Source organism: Barbus barbus (genome assembly GCF_936440315.1).
Source record: "Barbus barbus genome assembly, chromosome: 6".
NCBI classification, from domain to species: domain Eukaryota; kingdom Metazoa; phylum Chordata; class Actinopteri; order Cypriniformes; family Cyprinidae; genus Barbus; species Barbus barbus.
In genome coordinates, this window is record NC_136734.1 from 23498309 (window position 1) to 23516550 (window position 18242).

Sequence of the window (18242 nt, forward strand, 5' to 3'; positions counted from 1 at the left end):
AGCTGGAGATGAGGAGGGCCTGAAGACAGCTAGGGCCAACCTATCCCGCGGCATCAGAGAGGCCAAGAGACAGTACTCCAGGAGGATAGCCCATCGTTTCAGCGACAGCAGAGACTCTCGGAGCTTGTGGCAGGGGATACAGACCATTACGGACTACAAGCCCCCACCACAGACCTGTGACAGCACCATCCCCCTGCTGAACGAGCTGAATGCCTTCTTTGCTCGCTTTGAGGCACAAAACAGCATCACTGCACAGAAGACTCCACCTCCTCCCGGCGACCAGGTGATGACGCTGTCCCCGGACAGCGTGAGGAGGTCCCTCAGCAGGATCAATGCACGCAAAGCTCCGGGTCCTGACAACATTCCTGGGCGTGTACTGAGAGACTGTGCAGTGGAACTCACTGATGTCTTCACAGACATCTTCAACATCTCGCTAAATCAGGCCGTTGTCCCCACATGCTTCAAAGCTACCACCATCATTCCAGTCCCGAAGAAGTCATCTCCATCCTGTTTCAATGACTACCATCCAATAGCACTCACTCCTATTCTCATGAAGTGCTTTGAACGGCTAGTCATGCACCACATCAAGTCTGTCCTCCCCCCCTCACTTGACCCCTTCCAGTTTGCATATAGGTCCAACCGCTTGACCGATGATGCCATCGCCACTGCCCTCCACCCAGCCCTCACACATCTGGACAAAAAAGACTCATATGTCAGGATGCTGTTCATAGACTTCAGTTCAGCATTCAACACAATCATCCCTCAACAGCTCACACACAAACTGGTCCAGCTGGGGCTCAACACCTCTCTGTGCAACTGGCTGTTGGACTTCCTGACCGGGAGACCTCAAGCAGTACGGGTTGGCAGTAACACATCCAGCACCATCACACTGAACACTGGGGCCCCCCAAGGATGTGTGCTGAGCCCCCTCCTCTTCACTCTGCTGACCCACGACTGCACACCGTCACACAATTCTAACCTGATCATTAAGTTTGCAGATGACACAACTGTGGTGGGTCTCATCAGCAACAGAAATGAGACAAACTACAGGAGCGAGGTGAGCCGCCTGGCCGGGTGGTGCAGTGACAACAATCTCTCTCTGAATGTGGAGAAGACGAAGGAGATTGTTGTTGACTTCAGGAGAGTACACACTCAGCATGCCCCTCTGACCATCAACGGTGCGACTGTGGAGAGAGTGAGCAGCACCAAGTTCCTGGGTGTGCACATCACAGAGGACCTCTCCTGGACTAACAACACTGTAGCACTGGCCAAGAAAGCACAGCAGCGTCTCTACTTCCTCCGCAAACTCAGAAGAGCCAGAGCCCCGACCCCCATCATATGCACCTTCTACAGAGGCACCATCGAGAGCATCCTAACCAGCTGCATCACTGTGTGGTATGGCGCTTGCAACGCATCCTGCCGCAAGTCACTTCAGCGAATAGTGAGAGCAGCTGAGAAGATCATTGGTGTCTCTCTCCCCTCCCTCCAGGACATCTACAGCACCCGTCTCACCCGCAAAGCCCTCCGCATTGCAGGTGATCCCACCCACCCGACACACAGCTTCTTCAGTCTGCTGCCATCAGGGAGGAGACTGCGGAGTCTCCAGGCGAGGACCAGCAGACTGAAGGACAGCTTCATACATCAGGCTGTCAGAAAGCTGAACTCCCTCCTGTCCCTGCCCCCCCTCCCCTCTTTTTACCCCATACACGGCTCCCCACACCCCCAGGACCAGCCACCCCCACCTACTTACAAACTGTGACCAGCACCTCTCACTTGTGCAGCATTGGACTGATCACTACCTCATCCAGCATTGACTGCAAACTACCTCCTCGGATAGTCTCATAAAAAGACTGTTCTCCTGTCAATTTAACAGACTGACAAGCTCTTTTTGCACAACACACATATCTGCACAGTTTTTGTTTTATTTAACTGGTTTGCACTCTATCTATTCTGCCATGTGCCTTATGTAACTTTATCTATCTTTTTTATTTTTCTACAATGTCCTCAGACTGACAAGCTCTTTTTGCACTACACATATATCTGCACAGTTTTGGTTTATTTAACTGGTTTGCACTCCATCTATTCTGCCATGTGCCTTATGTCACTTAATCTATCTTTTTTATTTTTCTACAATGTTCTCAGATTGATAAGCTCTTTTTGCACTACAAATATATCTGCACAGTTTTGTTTTTATTTAACTGGTTTGCACTATCTGCCATGCGCCTTATGCCACTTTATTTTTTTTCTACAATGTCCTTACTTGTATAGCTATAGAGTTGTATGTACATATGTTTAAACCGTATTATCTGTATTTGAACGTGTTTAATGTTAACTGTTTACACCAAGGGTCTGAGGGTAACGCAATTTCAATTCTCTGTATGTATGTGCTGTACATGTGGAAGAATTGACAATAAAGCAGACTTGACTTGACTTGACTTCACTTGACTTAACACTCGCCAAGCGCCAAATGCGAGTAAAAATCAGCGTTGGCGAGTAGGCCTACATGTAACAGTTTCAGTCACCAGTTGGCGGGTAAAACTTTTACGAAATAACAATGCAATGTAGTGAAAACAACAGCCAGTTTTTATATAGACTCGCTGTTTCTGATGTAAGCGAATAAAATAATATTTTCCGAAGACGAGCTCATCGTAGCTTTTCTGTCATAAGCGACAAGAGCGAATTAAATAATAGATACTAACGGGCTGATAAGGTCAGAGCAGTGTGATGGCCAACTTGTCCCTAGACACGGTTCTAATAACTTTTACCTGATAAGATATTTGCTGCTTCATCTCGGAAGATTAACTTTTCTCTTCTTTATCCTTCAAAAACCAGAGAATGTGGCATTACTTGTGGTTTCACCACCTACACGGTGCAGTGTAGTTTGAAAGGCTGCGCATTCAGCTGTACACATATGCTGAGCCGCTTTAGACAGCGCGCCAGTAGCGCTTCAATGGTCGAAAACAAACACAATTATGTCAAAATGCACGGTTTTGGCGAGTTACCTCGTAAACGTAGTCTTAAGTGAGTAATAAAATCTTAAATAACCGTAAAGTGTCCGCGTCATGTGCATCAGGTTTTAAAGAGACAGCGCTGATTCAAAGTAAAATCTGCTGAAGCCTGTCATTGATGCAAGTCAAAGAACAAAAGAAAAAGAAATCACTTGACTGCTCTGGTCATTGATTAACTTGTGTAGCTGAATAAAGATTTATCTGTATAGTTGTTACAATGCGAACGAGATGTGAGGCGTGCGGATCCATGTGCAAACTTTTAATTATAAACCCAGACAGTACACAGGCAGGGTCAAACACCGGCAAACAGATATGGACAAGACACAAGCGAGATCCTAGGGCAAGTATGGGTCGGCGATCGGCGAACAATATCCAACAGGGCAAGGCAGAGAGATAATCCAGGTACACAAGCAGTAGTCCAAGAGAGGTACAAACAGAGTCCGAAGGGCAAGGCAAAGGGTTAATCCAGGAAACACAGGCAGAAAACAGGAAACAAGACTATAAACAAAACAAACTAAACTTACATTTACAAAACACAGAATGGCTCGGTAAGGCAGCTAACACTTGGAGAGTGTTAAACGCAGAACGAGACACAAAGCTAGACATAAACACAGAAGGGTTAACAGAATACACAATACAATACTCTGCAGAGAGGAAGAGGAAGTCCGTGGTTTATGTAGGGTGTGTGATTGTGTGATAGTTCTCAGGTGTGAGGGTAATTAGTGCAATCAGCTGTATATGTGTCGTCAGTGCAATGGATGATGGGCATTGTAGTTCGTGGGTGAAGTGCAACAGTGGTGTGGTGCAAGAGTCAATGTGATGCAGGAGTGACCTCTGGTGGTGAGTAAACAGAAGTCCACAGACCAGCTTCGTGACTATAGTTTATGCATATACAATTTATAGTTTATGTGAAGATTGTTTTAAAATCACTTAATATTTCAGAGCCTATTAAATGTTAAAAATAATGGCTTTCAATTATACTGTAATGTTGAATGGCTATAATTAATAGATAAAATTGAGGGAAAATGTATTTAATAGAGACACCAGTAACAGTATTGGTATTAATGCTTCATTAATAATAGGCTACTTTGTAAAAAGATGCCATTAAAAACGTATTTAAAACATACTATCTTTATGTTGTTTCTACATTAATTTGGAGGTTCAACGTGAAATTATGACAATATAAATATGTGATTAATCATGATTAATTACAGAGAAATGTGTGACAGCACTAATGTTAGCCTTTTATAGATTTTAAATTTTAATTTAACTTCTAATTTTATAGGTCCCCCAGAAAGAGATTGGGACGGCCCTCAGCCGCTTGGCCCCCTTCAAATTTTCTGTTAGATAATCCAGCCTTCAAATGAAGCTAAACGAATAGCCCTGCTCTAATCCGTTAACATGGGTGCAGAAAAAATATGCACCACATTCACACTGTAAAAAAAAAAAAGTTGAGCCAACTTCAGCTGATTTTTGAGTAACTTATTTTTGTAGGAGATTCTCAACTTTTTGTTGTATAAACTTAAAACAACAAGTTGAGAAAACTAAAAAATCTGCTGAAGGTTGCCTTAAAATTTTAAGTTGGCTGAACGTTTTGTTTTTACAGTGTATGTGTGAAACAGGAGTAACACAATGTTTGCCGAAAACATGCAAAGGACAAGAATCTCAATGTTTTTAGGACAAAAAAGATAAATCAATAAATCTGTTATAATCCTTAATCGGACAAATTTAAAATATTGTAAATATGTTTAGTCATTGTAGTAGTAATAACAGCCTGTTTTTGCAAAAAGAGTTTCACTGCCGGTAAAAAACATTTTTTGCCGGTAAATTTTATCAGGTCACCGGCCATTGGCAGGTGTGGCAAAAATTATGCCCTGCATCCATCCATCTTTCAATCCATCTTTGTCCATCCAACCAGTCATCCATCCTTCCTTCTCTCTAGACATCCTGCTATCTGTCCATCCAGTCTGTATCTATGCATCTATGCCACTATTTTACTCAACATAGGGTACACTCCTGTCAAAAGCAGGAAAATAAATATATATTTAAATCACAGACAGGCCATTTATATTACTTGATAGGCCCCGAAGACACATATTTCATTATCGCTCAAATTGGAACATAGGCATACTGACTGTAATTATGAAAGGCAATATGTTCCCCTGGAGTTATGACTGACATTATGAGTTTAAAATACGTCCTTCCGAAGTTAACACTGAGATCACAGTTTACACCGCAACTTTCTCATGTAGTTTTCCCTTGAGGCCACCAGAGAGGTTTATTCACAATATTATATACCCCTGGGAGATAAAAGAGAAGGCTTGAGAAGGTTCTTCTAGGTGTGCAGTCTGAAAGAAATCTGACTTCAAAGAAGCATAAGAGCCAAAGAGCATCTGTGGAGGGAGTGTATTTAAAACATCATAACCTGTGCTTAATGCTAGAGTTAATGTTACTTTTATGTTAATTTTAAGGTCAAAGTAGCAGCAGTGGTAGCAGCAAAGTAGTAGCAAAAAAATAAAGCATACACTAATATTCTAATGTTAATACTGAATGCATGAAAAGCAGACCTCTGTGATGGAAAGAAAGAAATGGACAGAAAAAGATAGAGGCTAAAAGAACACCTTATGAGGTATCTGAGAGCTCATTGGAGGAAAAATGTACAAGAGAGCGCGTGTTCACATTTAATTTCAGAACATTTTTTGGCTTCATCTGTGCCTAGAAAGTGTGGAAATGGGGTAATGTTGTTGTTGGGTTTTTTTGTTTGTTTTTTTGGCTTAAAATCTGACCAGGTTTAATGAGTGAAGTGACATACTGAGATATTCAGGGTTCAATACAAGTTTGGCTTAATCAACAGCATAGCTTTGATTACCACAAAATTTTATTTCAACTTGACCGTCCTTTTCTTTAAAACAAGAATCTACAGTGATTTACAGTGAGGCACTTACAATGCACAGAAAAAGAAACACAAACAAATAAGCATATATACTGATGGCCAACATGTCCGTTCTGATTAACTCCTGTATTTGCATTCATATGTCTGTGAGCATACGTACGTGTGTGTGTGTGTGTGTGTGTGTGTGTGTGTGTGTGCGTGCGTGTGTGTGTGTGTGTGTGTACGCATGTGTCTGTCATTGTGTCTAGGGTTGGGGAAGGAAGCATACAACTGAAATAGCATCATAATAGATTGATAACAGACATAAGTAGTGTAAAAAATAAATAAATAAATAAATAAAAATAAATAAAGATGAATAATAATAATAATAATAATAATAGTAATAATAAAGACAACAAATGTCATTAGCAACAATAATAACCATAATAATATTAATCATAATGACAATAATAATGATAATTTTTATAATAATAATAATAATGATTTCATCAAAACTGGGAGAGGGTGGAGGACAATGAAGAGGGCAAGTAAAAATAATAATATTAATAATATTAGTAGTGAATTATAAATTGATGTTTAATAATTGCTCTTATTAATAAATAAATAAACTCTTAGTAACCTTTTCTGTGTACAGTTATATTCAATTTTACAAACTTTGTTGACGTGACAGATAACCCATAAAACCCTCACTGTAAAAAATTATTGTGGTTTTAACAGTAAAAGACTGTAAAACTGCCACATTAAAAAACTTTTTAAAATTGGTTAACAGGACGTTTCCATACTATATAGAGTGAATAAACTGTCATTTTACAGTAAAGCACTGTTAAAATTACTGTTTTTGGAAGTGAAAAAGAACAAGTCATTGTATAAGCACGTCCTGATTTTGCTTTGAGTTATATGTGTTCCTAGGTCAACATATTTTGTTGACCCTGGAACAACAGTTTAAGACAAAAATTTAGTCTTGACCACATCCCTACACCTAAACCTAACCTTAACCATGAGTAATCCCTAAAATCAGAGGGAATGATATAGGAATGACACTGATGTACAAGCACCAAACACTGATTGTAAGCCTAAACTTCACAAAAACTATAAACTGGTTCTTCAAATCTGATTGGTTAATCACAATATTGTTCCAGGGTCAACAAAGATGTTGATCCAGGAACATGTCGCACTAAGTAAAATCAAGTTCTGCCATTGTATAATTTACAGTAAAAAAAAAAAAAAGCATAAATTGACATTCCCAGAATTCCCTGCATGATGCTTCACATTTGATATTTTTTCATTGAAATAACTGTTTCTATTTAGTTTTTCTTATCAGTTGTGAACATTAGGATTTTATCTGATTTTTGTCGTTAAATTGTCGTTTATTGCATTATTTTACAATCATGTGTTACCATAATGGTGTTCTGTATTTGTGTGAATGACACTGTGCACCTTCTGTGCCACAAATTCTGTCAACTGAACTTAACTTGTGCTAAATCTGATTTTATCCCATATTCTCATCAACCCAAAATGGTCATTTTTTGTTTTGTAACCTTGAGCTGAGAACCAAATGACTCAATGTCTTTTATGACTAATAAAATATAGGGCCATCCTAATTTTAGAGGCAATTTAGAATGGATTAAAATAATTCTACTGAATGTGACCCTGTGAAATTAGTAAAAGTGTCAGATTTGGATTTTAAATCTTATCTGTGTCACTTGGTATTTTATGCTTATGGATCTCCAGTGTGCAGTTATGCTGTGAATTCTGCCAGCACCACACTTGATAAATGCCTTTTTATGGAGAGCACAGAAAATGATCAGCATCTGGGAAATTATCCTTAGACTTGGATTAAAAGCTATTTTATCAGGACAAACAGCGAGTACTCTTCAGTGTGCGAGCCAGAAAAGTCATTATATTCACGCATGTGACATTTTTACATATCCCCTCCTCTCATCTAAAATGCTGATTGGACATATCTGACCTCATTACGCGGTTGTCCTTGTCTGCCCCTTCCCCAATCAACCCTCAATGGATGTAACCTGGAGGTTTAGCCAACTCACACTGTCACATTTCGGTCTGGGCAGCTGTCTCCAAAGGTACCCCCTTGCTCCTTGAAGGTGATGAGGTTCCAAACAGCCACCACGGTGTCTTCAGGCACGTTGAAGTGGAACAGCTCCACGCTGGCAAAAGAGCGGTAGGCGTTGAGCTTGCGAGGCGTCCGGGTGAAATAGTCAGTTACAAACAGGCAATCTAGGGAATGGAACAAGGAGAGAGTTATTTAGATAAAAGATGGCAATCTTTGGCGATTGGCTAGAAGCTGGATGGGAAGAAGGTTGGAGGATTCAGTCTTAATGCGGTTTGGTTGACCTTCCTTCTGAAAGCTCCACCAGTGATTTAATCACACTTGCCGTGGGTCATGCGTGCTTTGGCTTTGATTCAAAAACCCAGACTCTATGCAAAATTAATTTCGTTGCAATCCCTCAATACAAGGCCAGGGAGGAAGCAGCAAAATGACATTTGCAATCTGCCTTAATGAGCCGTGGCTTCCTATGGCTCCATCGTCAGAGAGCCTAATGGCTTCCAATCTCCTCATGAATTGTAGAGGGAAACATTTATACTCAACTGCCCAGTTGCTTCTGTGGTATTCATGTATTCCCTGTGTGTTCAACACACAGGTGCAAATGCAGTTTGCTTGCCCCAGATGAATGTTGCTGTTACTAATGGGCATCTTTACTGCCCTTTTATCATGGCTATAATCTGTGGCTGTCAAGGGCAGTCAAGATGCTCAGTAGACTTAATACTCTCTATACACTACATGGCCAAGTGTTTGGGGTCGGTACAAATTTTTTTTCTGTTCTTTTGAACTTTCTATTCATCAAAGGATCTTTTAAAAAATTTATCAACAACAAAAAATGTTTTTGAAATAAGGCTCTTATGCTCACCAAGTCTGCATTTAATTGAGTACTCTAAAACAGTAATATTGTGAATTATTACTCAAATTAATTTTTTATCTGAATATATTTTAAAATGTAATTTTATTTTAGTGATGGCAAAGCTGAATTTTCATTAGCCATTACTTCAGTCTTCAGTGTCGCATGATTCTTAATAAATCATTTTAATATGATGAAGAAATATTTTTCTTTTGTAACAAATGTATTTGTCACTTTTGATCAATTTAATGTGCCCTTGCTGAATAAAAGTATTAATTTCACCCTAACCAAGATTCATTCATTTAAAACCCCTATTATTAATTATTTTTATTCTGATCCAATCTGATATAATATAATTACATTAAAAATAATTTATCAACACAGTAGCTTTACTGCAATTCAAGCACTTAAATTATAAGTAGTTTGTAGCTTCCCTAACATTGCCATACACATCCAGAACAATAATATAATTCAGTTCTGAAAATTAATGCAGTTGTTGCCAGAATGAGCCTGAACATACAACAGCTCCCAGACTGAGGAGATCTCAAATCTCATACCCATCAATACTGTACATCCCCAAATCTCAGGAGCAGGACTGCAGTGTAAATATCTCTGGAGATAGTTTGTGTGTGACTTACAGAGAAAATGAGAAGAAATGTATAAGGTTGGGAAGCCGGATGAGTGAAGACAAATGACAACACCTGTATGTCAGTTCTAGCCGTCTGTTTAATCTCTTTCCCGTCGAACCCTTTGCTTCTGTTATTAACAGACACAACAAATCAACCGCTGTGACACTTTTATTAAGCTGATGGACTCTCAGAGGTATGACGCCAGTATGGCCTCTTCATCTGTTAGCTCAGACAGCACAGCACATCCCACTGATGGGCTTCACGCGCAATCACTTACAGTGTGAGTAAAATTACTGAGTGAAATATAGCGGATGGACCCACACCATTTGGTACCGTATGAACTGCAACAATGTCCATCCAGGGCTGAAATGTAGCATTTATAACAACTGCCTTAATAGCTTAAATATATTAATGTATTTTAGGAGCAAAATGAATGTACAGGAAAGTAAACAATTCTAGAATTTATACAGCAAACTGAAACTCTAAGTTCAAAAAGTGATTTACTTCTCCAAGCAAGCATTTCTGACAGACAGAAACCCTACCAGTGGCCCAGTCAGAAGTGGACAGGCTGATTACCCCTCGTGTCAATCAGGAACAACGGCAATGGCATGTTGTTTGATCATAACATTGGCTGATGCAATGCAGGTGTGTCAAAATACATCCTCATGTCTTGTCCACAAAGCAAACAAGGATATCCTTGCGCTTTGAAAGCAGCTGGATACTAAGGTTCAGAAATTACACCTTTATACTGTGAGGTGAATTCACTAAACATTTATCTCAGCTTGCAAACAGCTTAACCAGGCACAGCCTATGCGGTGTTGTGCGATGACATGTGTATTTAATTCACATCAGTGTCATTCTATCCAACACAAACATTCCTCTTTTCTATTCAAATTAGGTTTAAAGCCTTAATCACAAAAAACTGACAATGCTATCCCACATGGGATAATCAGCAACCAGAATTTTTCCAAATGAAAATGATATAAAAAAAAATTGGTTCCAAACCTGTATGACTTTCTTTTCTTTTGTGTTTTTCATTTTGAGTAATGTCTATATATGGTCACTAAAATGGTTTAATTATCAACATTATTCAAAATATCTTCTTTTGTGTTTTACAGATGAAAGTGAAACAGGTTGAGAACAAAATAAGGCAGCATGTGCAAATAAACAACACTGTTAGTGAACGTAATTCATTTTTAGTGAAATTCTCCCTCAGTATGCAGTAAAAATTGTCCTCCGCTTAGGGAACACCATTTATCTGTTTTAGTACAAGGTAGCAAAATGTTTCAGTGCTAAATGATTTAGGCTGATATTACCATTGGTGTTGCAACCATTGCTAATGGGTTTGATGATACTAAACTTGTCAAACAGCAGTGCACTCATACACATTATATTACTGATAAGTTAGGACAGATGACCTGTTTATATGACTGATTCATATGAAGCTCATCTTTTTGATCCAGTATTAATACAATCCAGCAATACCAAATAGTAAGCATAAAGACATATGCACTAAATCTCACTAAATAATCCTGTGATCTACTCCTACAAGCCAATGGTATAAAATTGTATATTTTGAAAAAATTATATTTAAAAAAAAAAGGAAAAATATTGGTTTTAAATATTCGTTTTAATTTGTTATTTTTTATAGTATTAATTTTATTATTTTATTTTTTATTTTATTAATTTTCATTGAATAGATGTTCGTATCAAAGAAAAGATTCCCCTTTTTTTAATGCATAAGGGGAACTTATTTAGTATGGAGATATAAATATTTCTAAAGTAATTCTGTCCCTACAACACATCTTGTTCTTGATTCTCACATAGAACACAAACCCTGTTTTTAACAACTGTTATTACTGGCATCTCACTGTTTTTAATCAGTATTTAAATAACTTTGAGGAATCTTTGAAATACAATGTAAAATGGGCACTAATTAAAAGGAAACCACAGAAAAGTGATTGTCCATTGGAGAATGTAAAGTCTGTTCATGTCTCCGTGTGTCTATGTGCACTGTGTTTTTCTTTCTGCCACTGCACAGGCCACAAAAGATGTTTCACAATGGACCAGATGAGTAATAAATCAAAAACCCTTTTATTACATTTCATGTCAATATTCCCCACACAACAAAGTTTACTGCTGCTCAATACAAGTTCCCTTCTTTCAATCTAACCTTCAGATTTAGGAGTATTAAAATTAATTTTTTACTTTTTCTCTCAGTCACGTTACCTCTCCAGCAGTGACGGGGAATCGATAATTAATGATGTCTCTCTCTTTTACATATGTAGAGCCCCATATTCCCCACTGTCATTGTTTCTACACATGAGAGGCAGAGATATTGAGGTCAGATTGCTTTTACCGTATGTCTTCATGAAAAACATTCTATTGCCTTTCAGCAAAATCTCTATTTATGTTTGCATCAGAAACCATAGATATCTATATGTGGGCTCCATATTAGACAAAGCATGTCAATGAACAGTCCACAGCAAATTGAGAGTGAGTCTGCAAGTATAGTTCTTCACGTCTTCAACAGTCTTTAACAGACTACTGAATTAATTCTGGACTAACTACTGAGATAATTCTGGATATGGTAAATAGAAAAGATTTTTTTATTATTATTTTACATTTTTAACATTTGTAATAATTATTATTTAAACTGTATTTGTATTTTAATATTACTATTTGATATTAATATAAAAACATAAATATTAGAAAACTCAACTACTTTTTAAAACACTATTTAAAAAACAAGATTCATGGTCATTCTCAATCACACCTGGTGTTTGTGTATAAGTGTATAAGCAATTTACCACGCCAATCTGAAAACTCCCCGCACAGATGTCTACAACCGTTAGCGTTTCTCCCAGAAGCTTCACTACATCAGTGGAGGTGATCTGTGCTGACACAAGGTGGATTACTGCTATCAGGATAGCATGGAGGGAGTGTGTCCTTGCAGCAGAGGAGTTTTACGGAAAGCTTGTGGAGTTCTTGGAAGGATGCTTTAGATTGAGAGAGAAATCCTCAAATGCTTGCTTAAGACAAGCGCGCTGGGAATGAGTCCAGGAAAAACCGAGTTAGCGGGCGCACACATTCGCACACCACTCACACACAGACAGGCTACTATATATGTGCATCTACGTCATTCTTCTCCCTAAAGTTATACAGTTTTGGTGCATTAATTTCCTTCATCTCATGAGTAGCACATCAGGGCAGAAGCTGTTCCGTCAGTTTTCATCATGCTAGAATGCTGTGATGAAGAGATGACTTGTGACATGTGCATCATAAAATTACCATCGGATCGCATCTCCAGAGGGAAAGTGATCCAACCCCTGAATCCGCAGTACAGCCTACAGTATGTTCCTTTTATCAAGAGTGCAGAGACTAGATGAGGAGAAAGTGTTTTAAGGGAGCATATGGGACAGAGGATCTGCATGTGTAATGGAGGAACAAGAGAGGAGAAGAATTCAGAAACATGACTAATTTATGCAAGAAGAAGTAGGTAAGTGGTGTTAGGTAAGTGCAAATGACACAATTAAAGGCGGCACATGGCTCTTTTTAGCTACAGTTACACATGGAGTGACTGGGAAAAACCTGAACTGCAATTCGTTTGTGCTGTTTCTCAACTCATCAAACCAGGAACTGGACATGATGGCCATTTCTGACTTTTTTTTAAAGAAATTAATAGTTTTATTCAGCAGTGATGCATTAAATTGTTTAAAATTTTTACATTGTTTGAAAAAGTGAGCCTTTTTTATTTGCAATAATATTTCACAATATAAATGCTTTTATTTTTAATCAAATAAATGCAGCCTTGGACAGCATAAAAACATTTTGCAAAAACATTTTACAAATCCTACCAACCCCAACCAACTAGAGGAGATGCAGCCAAAAAAATGTGTATTGTAAAAGAAAAAAAACTGTTTTGTTAGTCTTATAATTTACTCTCTACCTTAAAATGCAAAAAATATTTTAATTAATGGGCTGAAGTTAAAACCATTTTTCTTTGCTGCATATTTAGTGCAGTGTGGATTATCCCACATCCTGTTCATTTGATTTGATACTGAATTTGTTGCCATTATAATTTTATGCCTTACAAGAACCAAGTCAGCATTCAACTCATAAAGAAACCTCACTGAGATAAAATATAGAAAGCTTTAACAGTGGTCACAGACACTCAGCAGCTCCCTTTGCAGTTCAAGAATGTTGCCAAAAATGACACCAGCCTTACATGTTTTACATAAAGTGCTTTCAAAACTGCTCTTTTTGCTCCAGGCAATCAGATTTATAAATCGCATCAAACAAATATGCGCATTTGTGGGTCACACACTGACACTCTTCCTCCAAGCAATGTCTGCATCTCCCAGACTAAGCTCTCGAGGCAGGTTGACCTGGTGGATGCTCTTCTCAGAGTTCGATTTGCGTTCTCTCCGTTCATCTCCCACATCCGTGCCCAAATCCATGGATTACAACCTTCAAAGAGATGCTCACAGAGACACTCCAAGCAAAGCCTGCTGTAATCTGCTGTGGCAACATCATTACCTAGGCCACTAGTATTTCAGCACGTCCCAGAGAGGGGGGGACTAAGAAAATTACCGCAAGCTTAGACCTCAAAATCTGCCTGTGTGAAATCGCCCTACTTTAAATGTTTTAATAGCTGTGAATTAGCACCCACATACATCATGGTGACACATTGCAGCTTGTTTAGCCCGTGGTTGGTCAGAAAGGAAATACTTCAAAACGGAGATCAAAAGGAGATGGCCACAGGCCACCAAAGTAAGAGATCAATTTTAAGTGCCAGCTCTTGTCCAGAGAGAAAAAGTGCCCTAAGACTCACTGAAAATCATCACAAACTTACTTTATTAATATTATGCCTAAAATGTGTTTTAATATCACTATTGTATGATATCTGTATAATATCAATCTTTAAATGCAAGATATTTATTAAAGTGTACCTCAAGTATACAGCAATAGTTCCACTTCAGCACAAATATACTTCAATATATCTTTAGTTGGACTTCACCACTACTTCTGCACAATTAAAGTGCATTAGTATACTAAAAGTACAATTGCTGGGTATTTTTATTAAGCAAATAAATATGTAAATACATTTATTTCATGCTAAGTATACTGCAAATACATCTACATATTATGCACTTAATAAAAATACCCAACTGGAATATTTAATGTCTGCTAAATTGGAACAACTAATTTTGTACTTAGTGCACTTTACCTGTAATGATGAGGTCAAACTAAAGACATACTTAAGTATATCTGATTGTGCTAAAGTGGAACCATTGCAAGTACTTTAGGTACACTTTAAATATTTTGCATTTAAAGACAGATATTATTTAAAGATCATGCAATCTTCATCAATAGTGACATTAAAACATATTTTAGGCTTAATATTAATAAATATGCATTGTGCACAAGTAGTACTCCAAATAAAATTTAATTACAATTTTTATATCAGTAAGTCTCAAGTGATATGTCAGTAATTATGTTAATAGACTTGAACTGTACTTAGTATAAAATTTTTCAATATGGAAAAAAATTAAATTCTGTCATTAATTACTCACCCTCATGTCGTTCCAAACCCATAAGACCTTTGTTAATCTTTGGAGCACAAATTAAGATATTTTTGATGAAATCCAAGAGCTTTCTGACCCTCCATAGAGAGCAATGCAACTGAAATGTCCCCAGGCTCAAACTTTATAATATAATTCTAAGTTATACTTTTATAATATAAAAGTATAACTTTATTCAACAATTCTTCACCTCCAAGTTACCATCCACCACATTATCGATAGTATCATTACTATATATACAATCCTCTTGCAAAGCATGAAATCTACTGTCATGTCAACAGTCAGCAATACTGAATGTTGCGTGAAGTCGCTGCATATGTAGAGCACTCCAATTCATGATCTATGACAATTAGGATGCTTCTATAGGCAGCACAGCGGCTCACCGGATGCAGAAACTACTTCCAGTCAACACCGGATGTGAGAAAGAAAAAAGCCTGCTGGGACATGAAGGGTTTTTCTCTCGAGAAAAATGATTACAATTGTCATGGGTCAGTCTCAGGTCACCTACACAATTCAAGTTAAAAAGCTAGCAGATGTCAAATAGGAGGGTATCATATTGAAGACCGGCATGTACTTTTAAAAGTGCACAGACTCTCATTAATGGCCAAATGAGAGAAGAGCACAAGGTGAGAAAGAGCAATGAAAGCCGCCCCATAAGCATCAGTCACATTGCCCTTGGTGAACCCTGATCATGCAGTCCTGATACTTTGTACCTCAACAGCAATTTTCGACTTGCTATATAACCTTCTTGTTAAAGTCAACGGAAAGTGCTTTTTTATGAAATCCTGGGAATTGTCAGTGCTGCCCAGGGTTTCGGTAATGTGCCGCCCCGAGACTGACAACTCATTCTACCTGCATAAAACACAGTCTGTCTGCACACGCCATCGCTGTCTGCTCCATAATTAATGGCAGTGAGCAGAGAGCAGTTCTTTTCTCCTTTCACGCGTGTGTTTCTGAGCCTGTATCCCTGATAAAAGCACAGACTGCTGCCTTGGAGCTCTTTACCACGGCTCTGTCACTTGCCCTTTACATTCTGCCTGACATAACAACATTTAGCTGAGGTTCCACATGCAGCGATGACTGATCCAGACTGAGATGAAAGGATGCGTTTCCAGCCCTGAGATTGAATACTGGAGCATCGTCAAGATGCTTGAAAGGCATGAGGTATTGCAGCAGTGTTTGCAAGATAATGCAATACGCATCTCCGGTTTTAATTGAGTTTCATATAGGATTACTCTGGCCACTTGTTATGTGACATGAGTACTCAAAGTTAAACAAGATATTCAAAGAGAAAAACAAATGTAATTTCATTTATTATTTCAGAGGTGAAGTTCATACATTTTGTTGAAAGATTCAAAAATACTTTGTTCTCCAGAATAACAAGAACAGATGAATCATGCACAATAAGGCCAGCAACAAGTACTATGCAAATGGGGTGAATTTTGATTTCATGTTGACTTTAATAACTACTTTAAGCGGCTTTACACACAAAATTCTGCTAACAAACACACAGTCCAGCAACCACACAAGATGTACCGACAAAACACTTAAATCCTCCACTCAACAGGGTCTAATTTCTCTGCTTTTGACCCCTGTTGTATTTCTATCAATCACTAGCCTGAGCTGTCACCGGCCAGTGGAGCACAGAAGTGGATAAATGCAATCAGGGCTAATGAGTCTCATATCGCTCATCTATGCAGTGCTGTGGAGTGGATCAGCAATGGCTGTAAACACCAGGCTTGGCTCGGGCAAGGGCAAACAAACAGGCCTGCCAAACTCTCTCTGTCTCCATCTTTGTCTCAGCATCTGTCTCTCTCTTTCTCTCTCACTATCTTAGCACTCATCAATCTAAGATCTCAGAGAGGAAAAACAAATCCTACTATCAACATCAGGCAAATACAATACACAGCAAAATGGGCACCGCTAATAATAGATGAGGAAAAGAATATGCGTACATCCTCAAATGACTTTCAAGTAACATGCTGTTCTTTGTTATGCTGATGTGATAATAGCTTGCTGCAAATTTCAGGGCCCACGAGACAAGAACCTGTCCACAAATAATAACGTCACTAGTGTTTAATCAGGGATGTAAACCAAACTTTTTGGGGGACAGTTTAGCCCTAACAGGATATCTTTAGCCAGTTTAGCCCTAAGATTTTTTTCAACATCTACACAAAGAAAAATATGCATGTCCATATGTCCAATGGACCCTTTTCACAGACTACGATGATGCATTTCCAGAGTTATTAATACCATAAATAATACCATATTAATACCAGACAGACAGACAGAAAATAGACAGATAGACAGATGATAGATAGATAGATAGATAGATAGATAGATAGATAGATAGATAGATAGATAGATAGATAGATAGATAGATAGATAGATAGATAGATAGATAGATAGATAGATAGATAGATAGATAGATAGATAGATAGATAGATAGATAGATAGATAGATAGATAGATAGATAGATAGATAGATAGATAAAACTTCAAGTTTAAAATACTCAAGACATGCTTGTTCAGTATATGCATATGCATTGTAATTGGTTAATGTATTAATATATCAATACATACAAACTGTAGGTCAAACGTTAGTGGATTATGCTGATATGTTAATACTTTGATTAAAGAAAAAAAAGATCACTGTGCCAAGACTAGTAATAAAACGTCAAATATCTATTCAATAAATGATAATATGCTTTCACATGCCAAAATAACACGTCCTTGTTTCCCAACAAATTTGATATGCGTATAATTAAGTTATTTAATTGGCATAAAATTAATTTACTTAAAACATATTTTAGCATAATTTACATAACTGATAGCCCTAAACACACACACAGATACACAAACCTTCATAAAATATACACCATGACTTTGCTCAAGATCAGACTGTCTTAAGTCTACCAGCGTCCCCTGAGACGGTTTGCCTGTAAACATTCATCACAAGGTCGTCCTCTTAAAACAAAAGAGACTCCTAATTACATTTCTATGCTCTCTGAATTGATTAATCACCTAAAATTAGCTTCCTAGCAACTGGGTGAAGGGTGATATAACTAACCGCTGTTAACAACCCTTCAGCCGATATTTCCTTGATGTATCCATGACTCCTCTGGTTTAATATGTGCAATGGTTTCATTGATCCAAATGGAACAATGTGTGCTTGTGGAAAACATAATTAGAATAAATTTAAGCTGCATG

The 18242-nt window shown here is 38.0% G+C and overlaps 1 protein-coding gene across 1 annotated transcript in view; it reads right to left on the bottom strand.

The window, feature by feature from the left end:
• The window catches only part of LOC306870744 (transmembrane protein 8B-like), a gene marked incomplete at both ends in the record, with an annotated part of 118208 nt that overhangs the window by 73113 nt on the left and 26853 nt on the right, over positions 1-18242 (bottom strand). The window contains one exon of the mRNA XM_079418167.1: positions 7950-8139. Coding sequence (XP_079274293.1) covers positions 7950-8139 — 190 coding nt within the window. The remainder of the gene's footprint in view (positions 1-7949; positions 8140-18242) is intronic.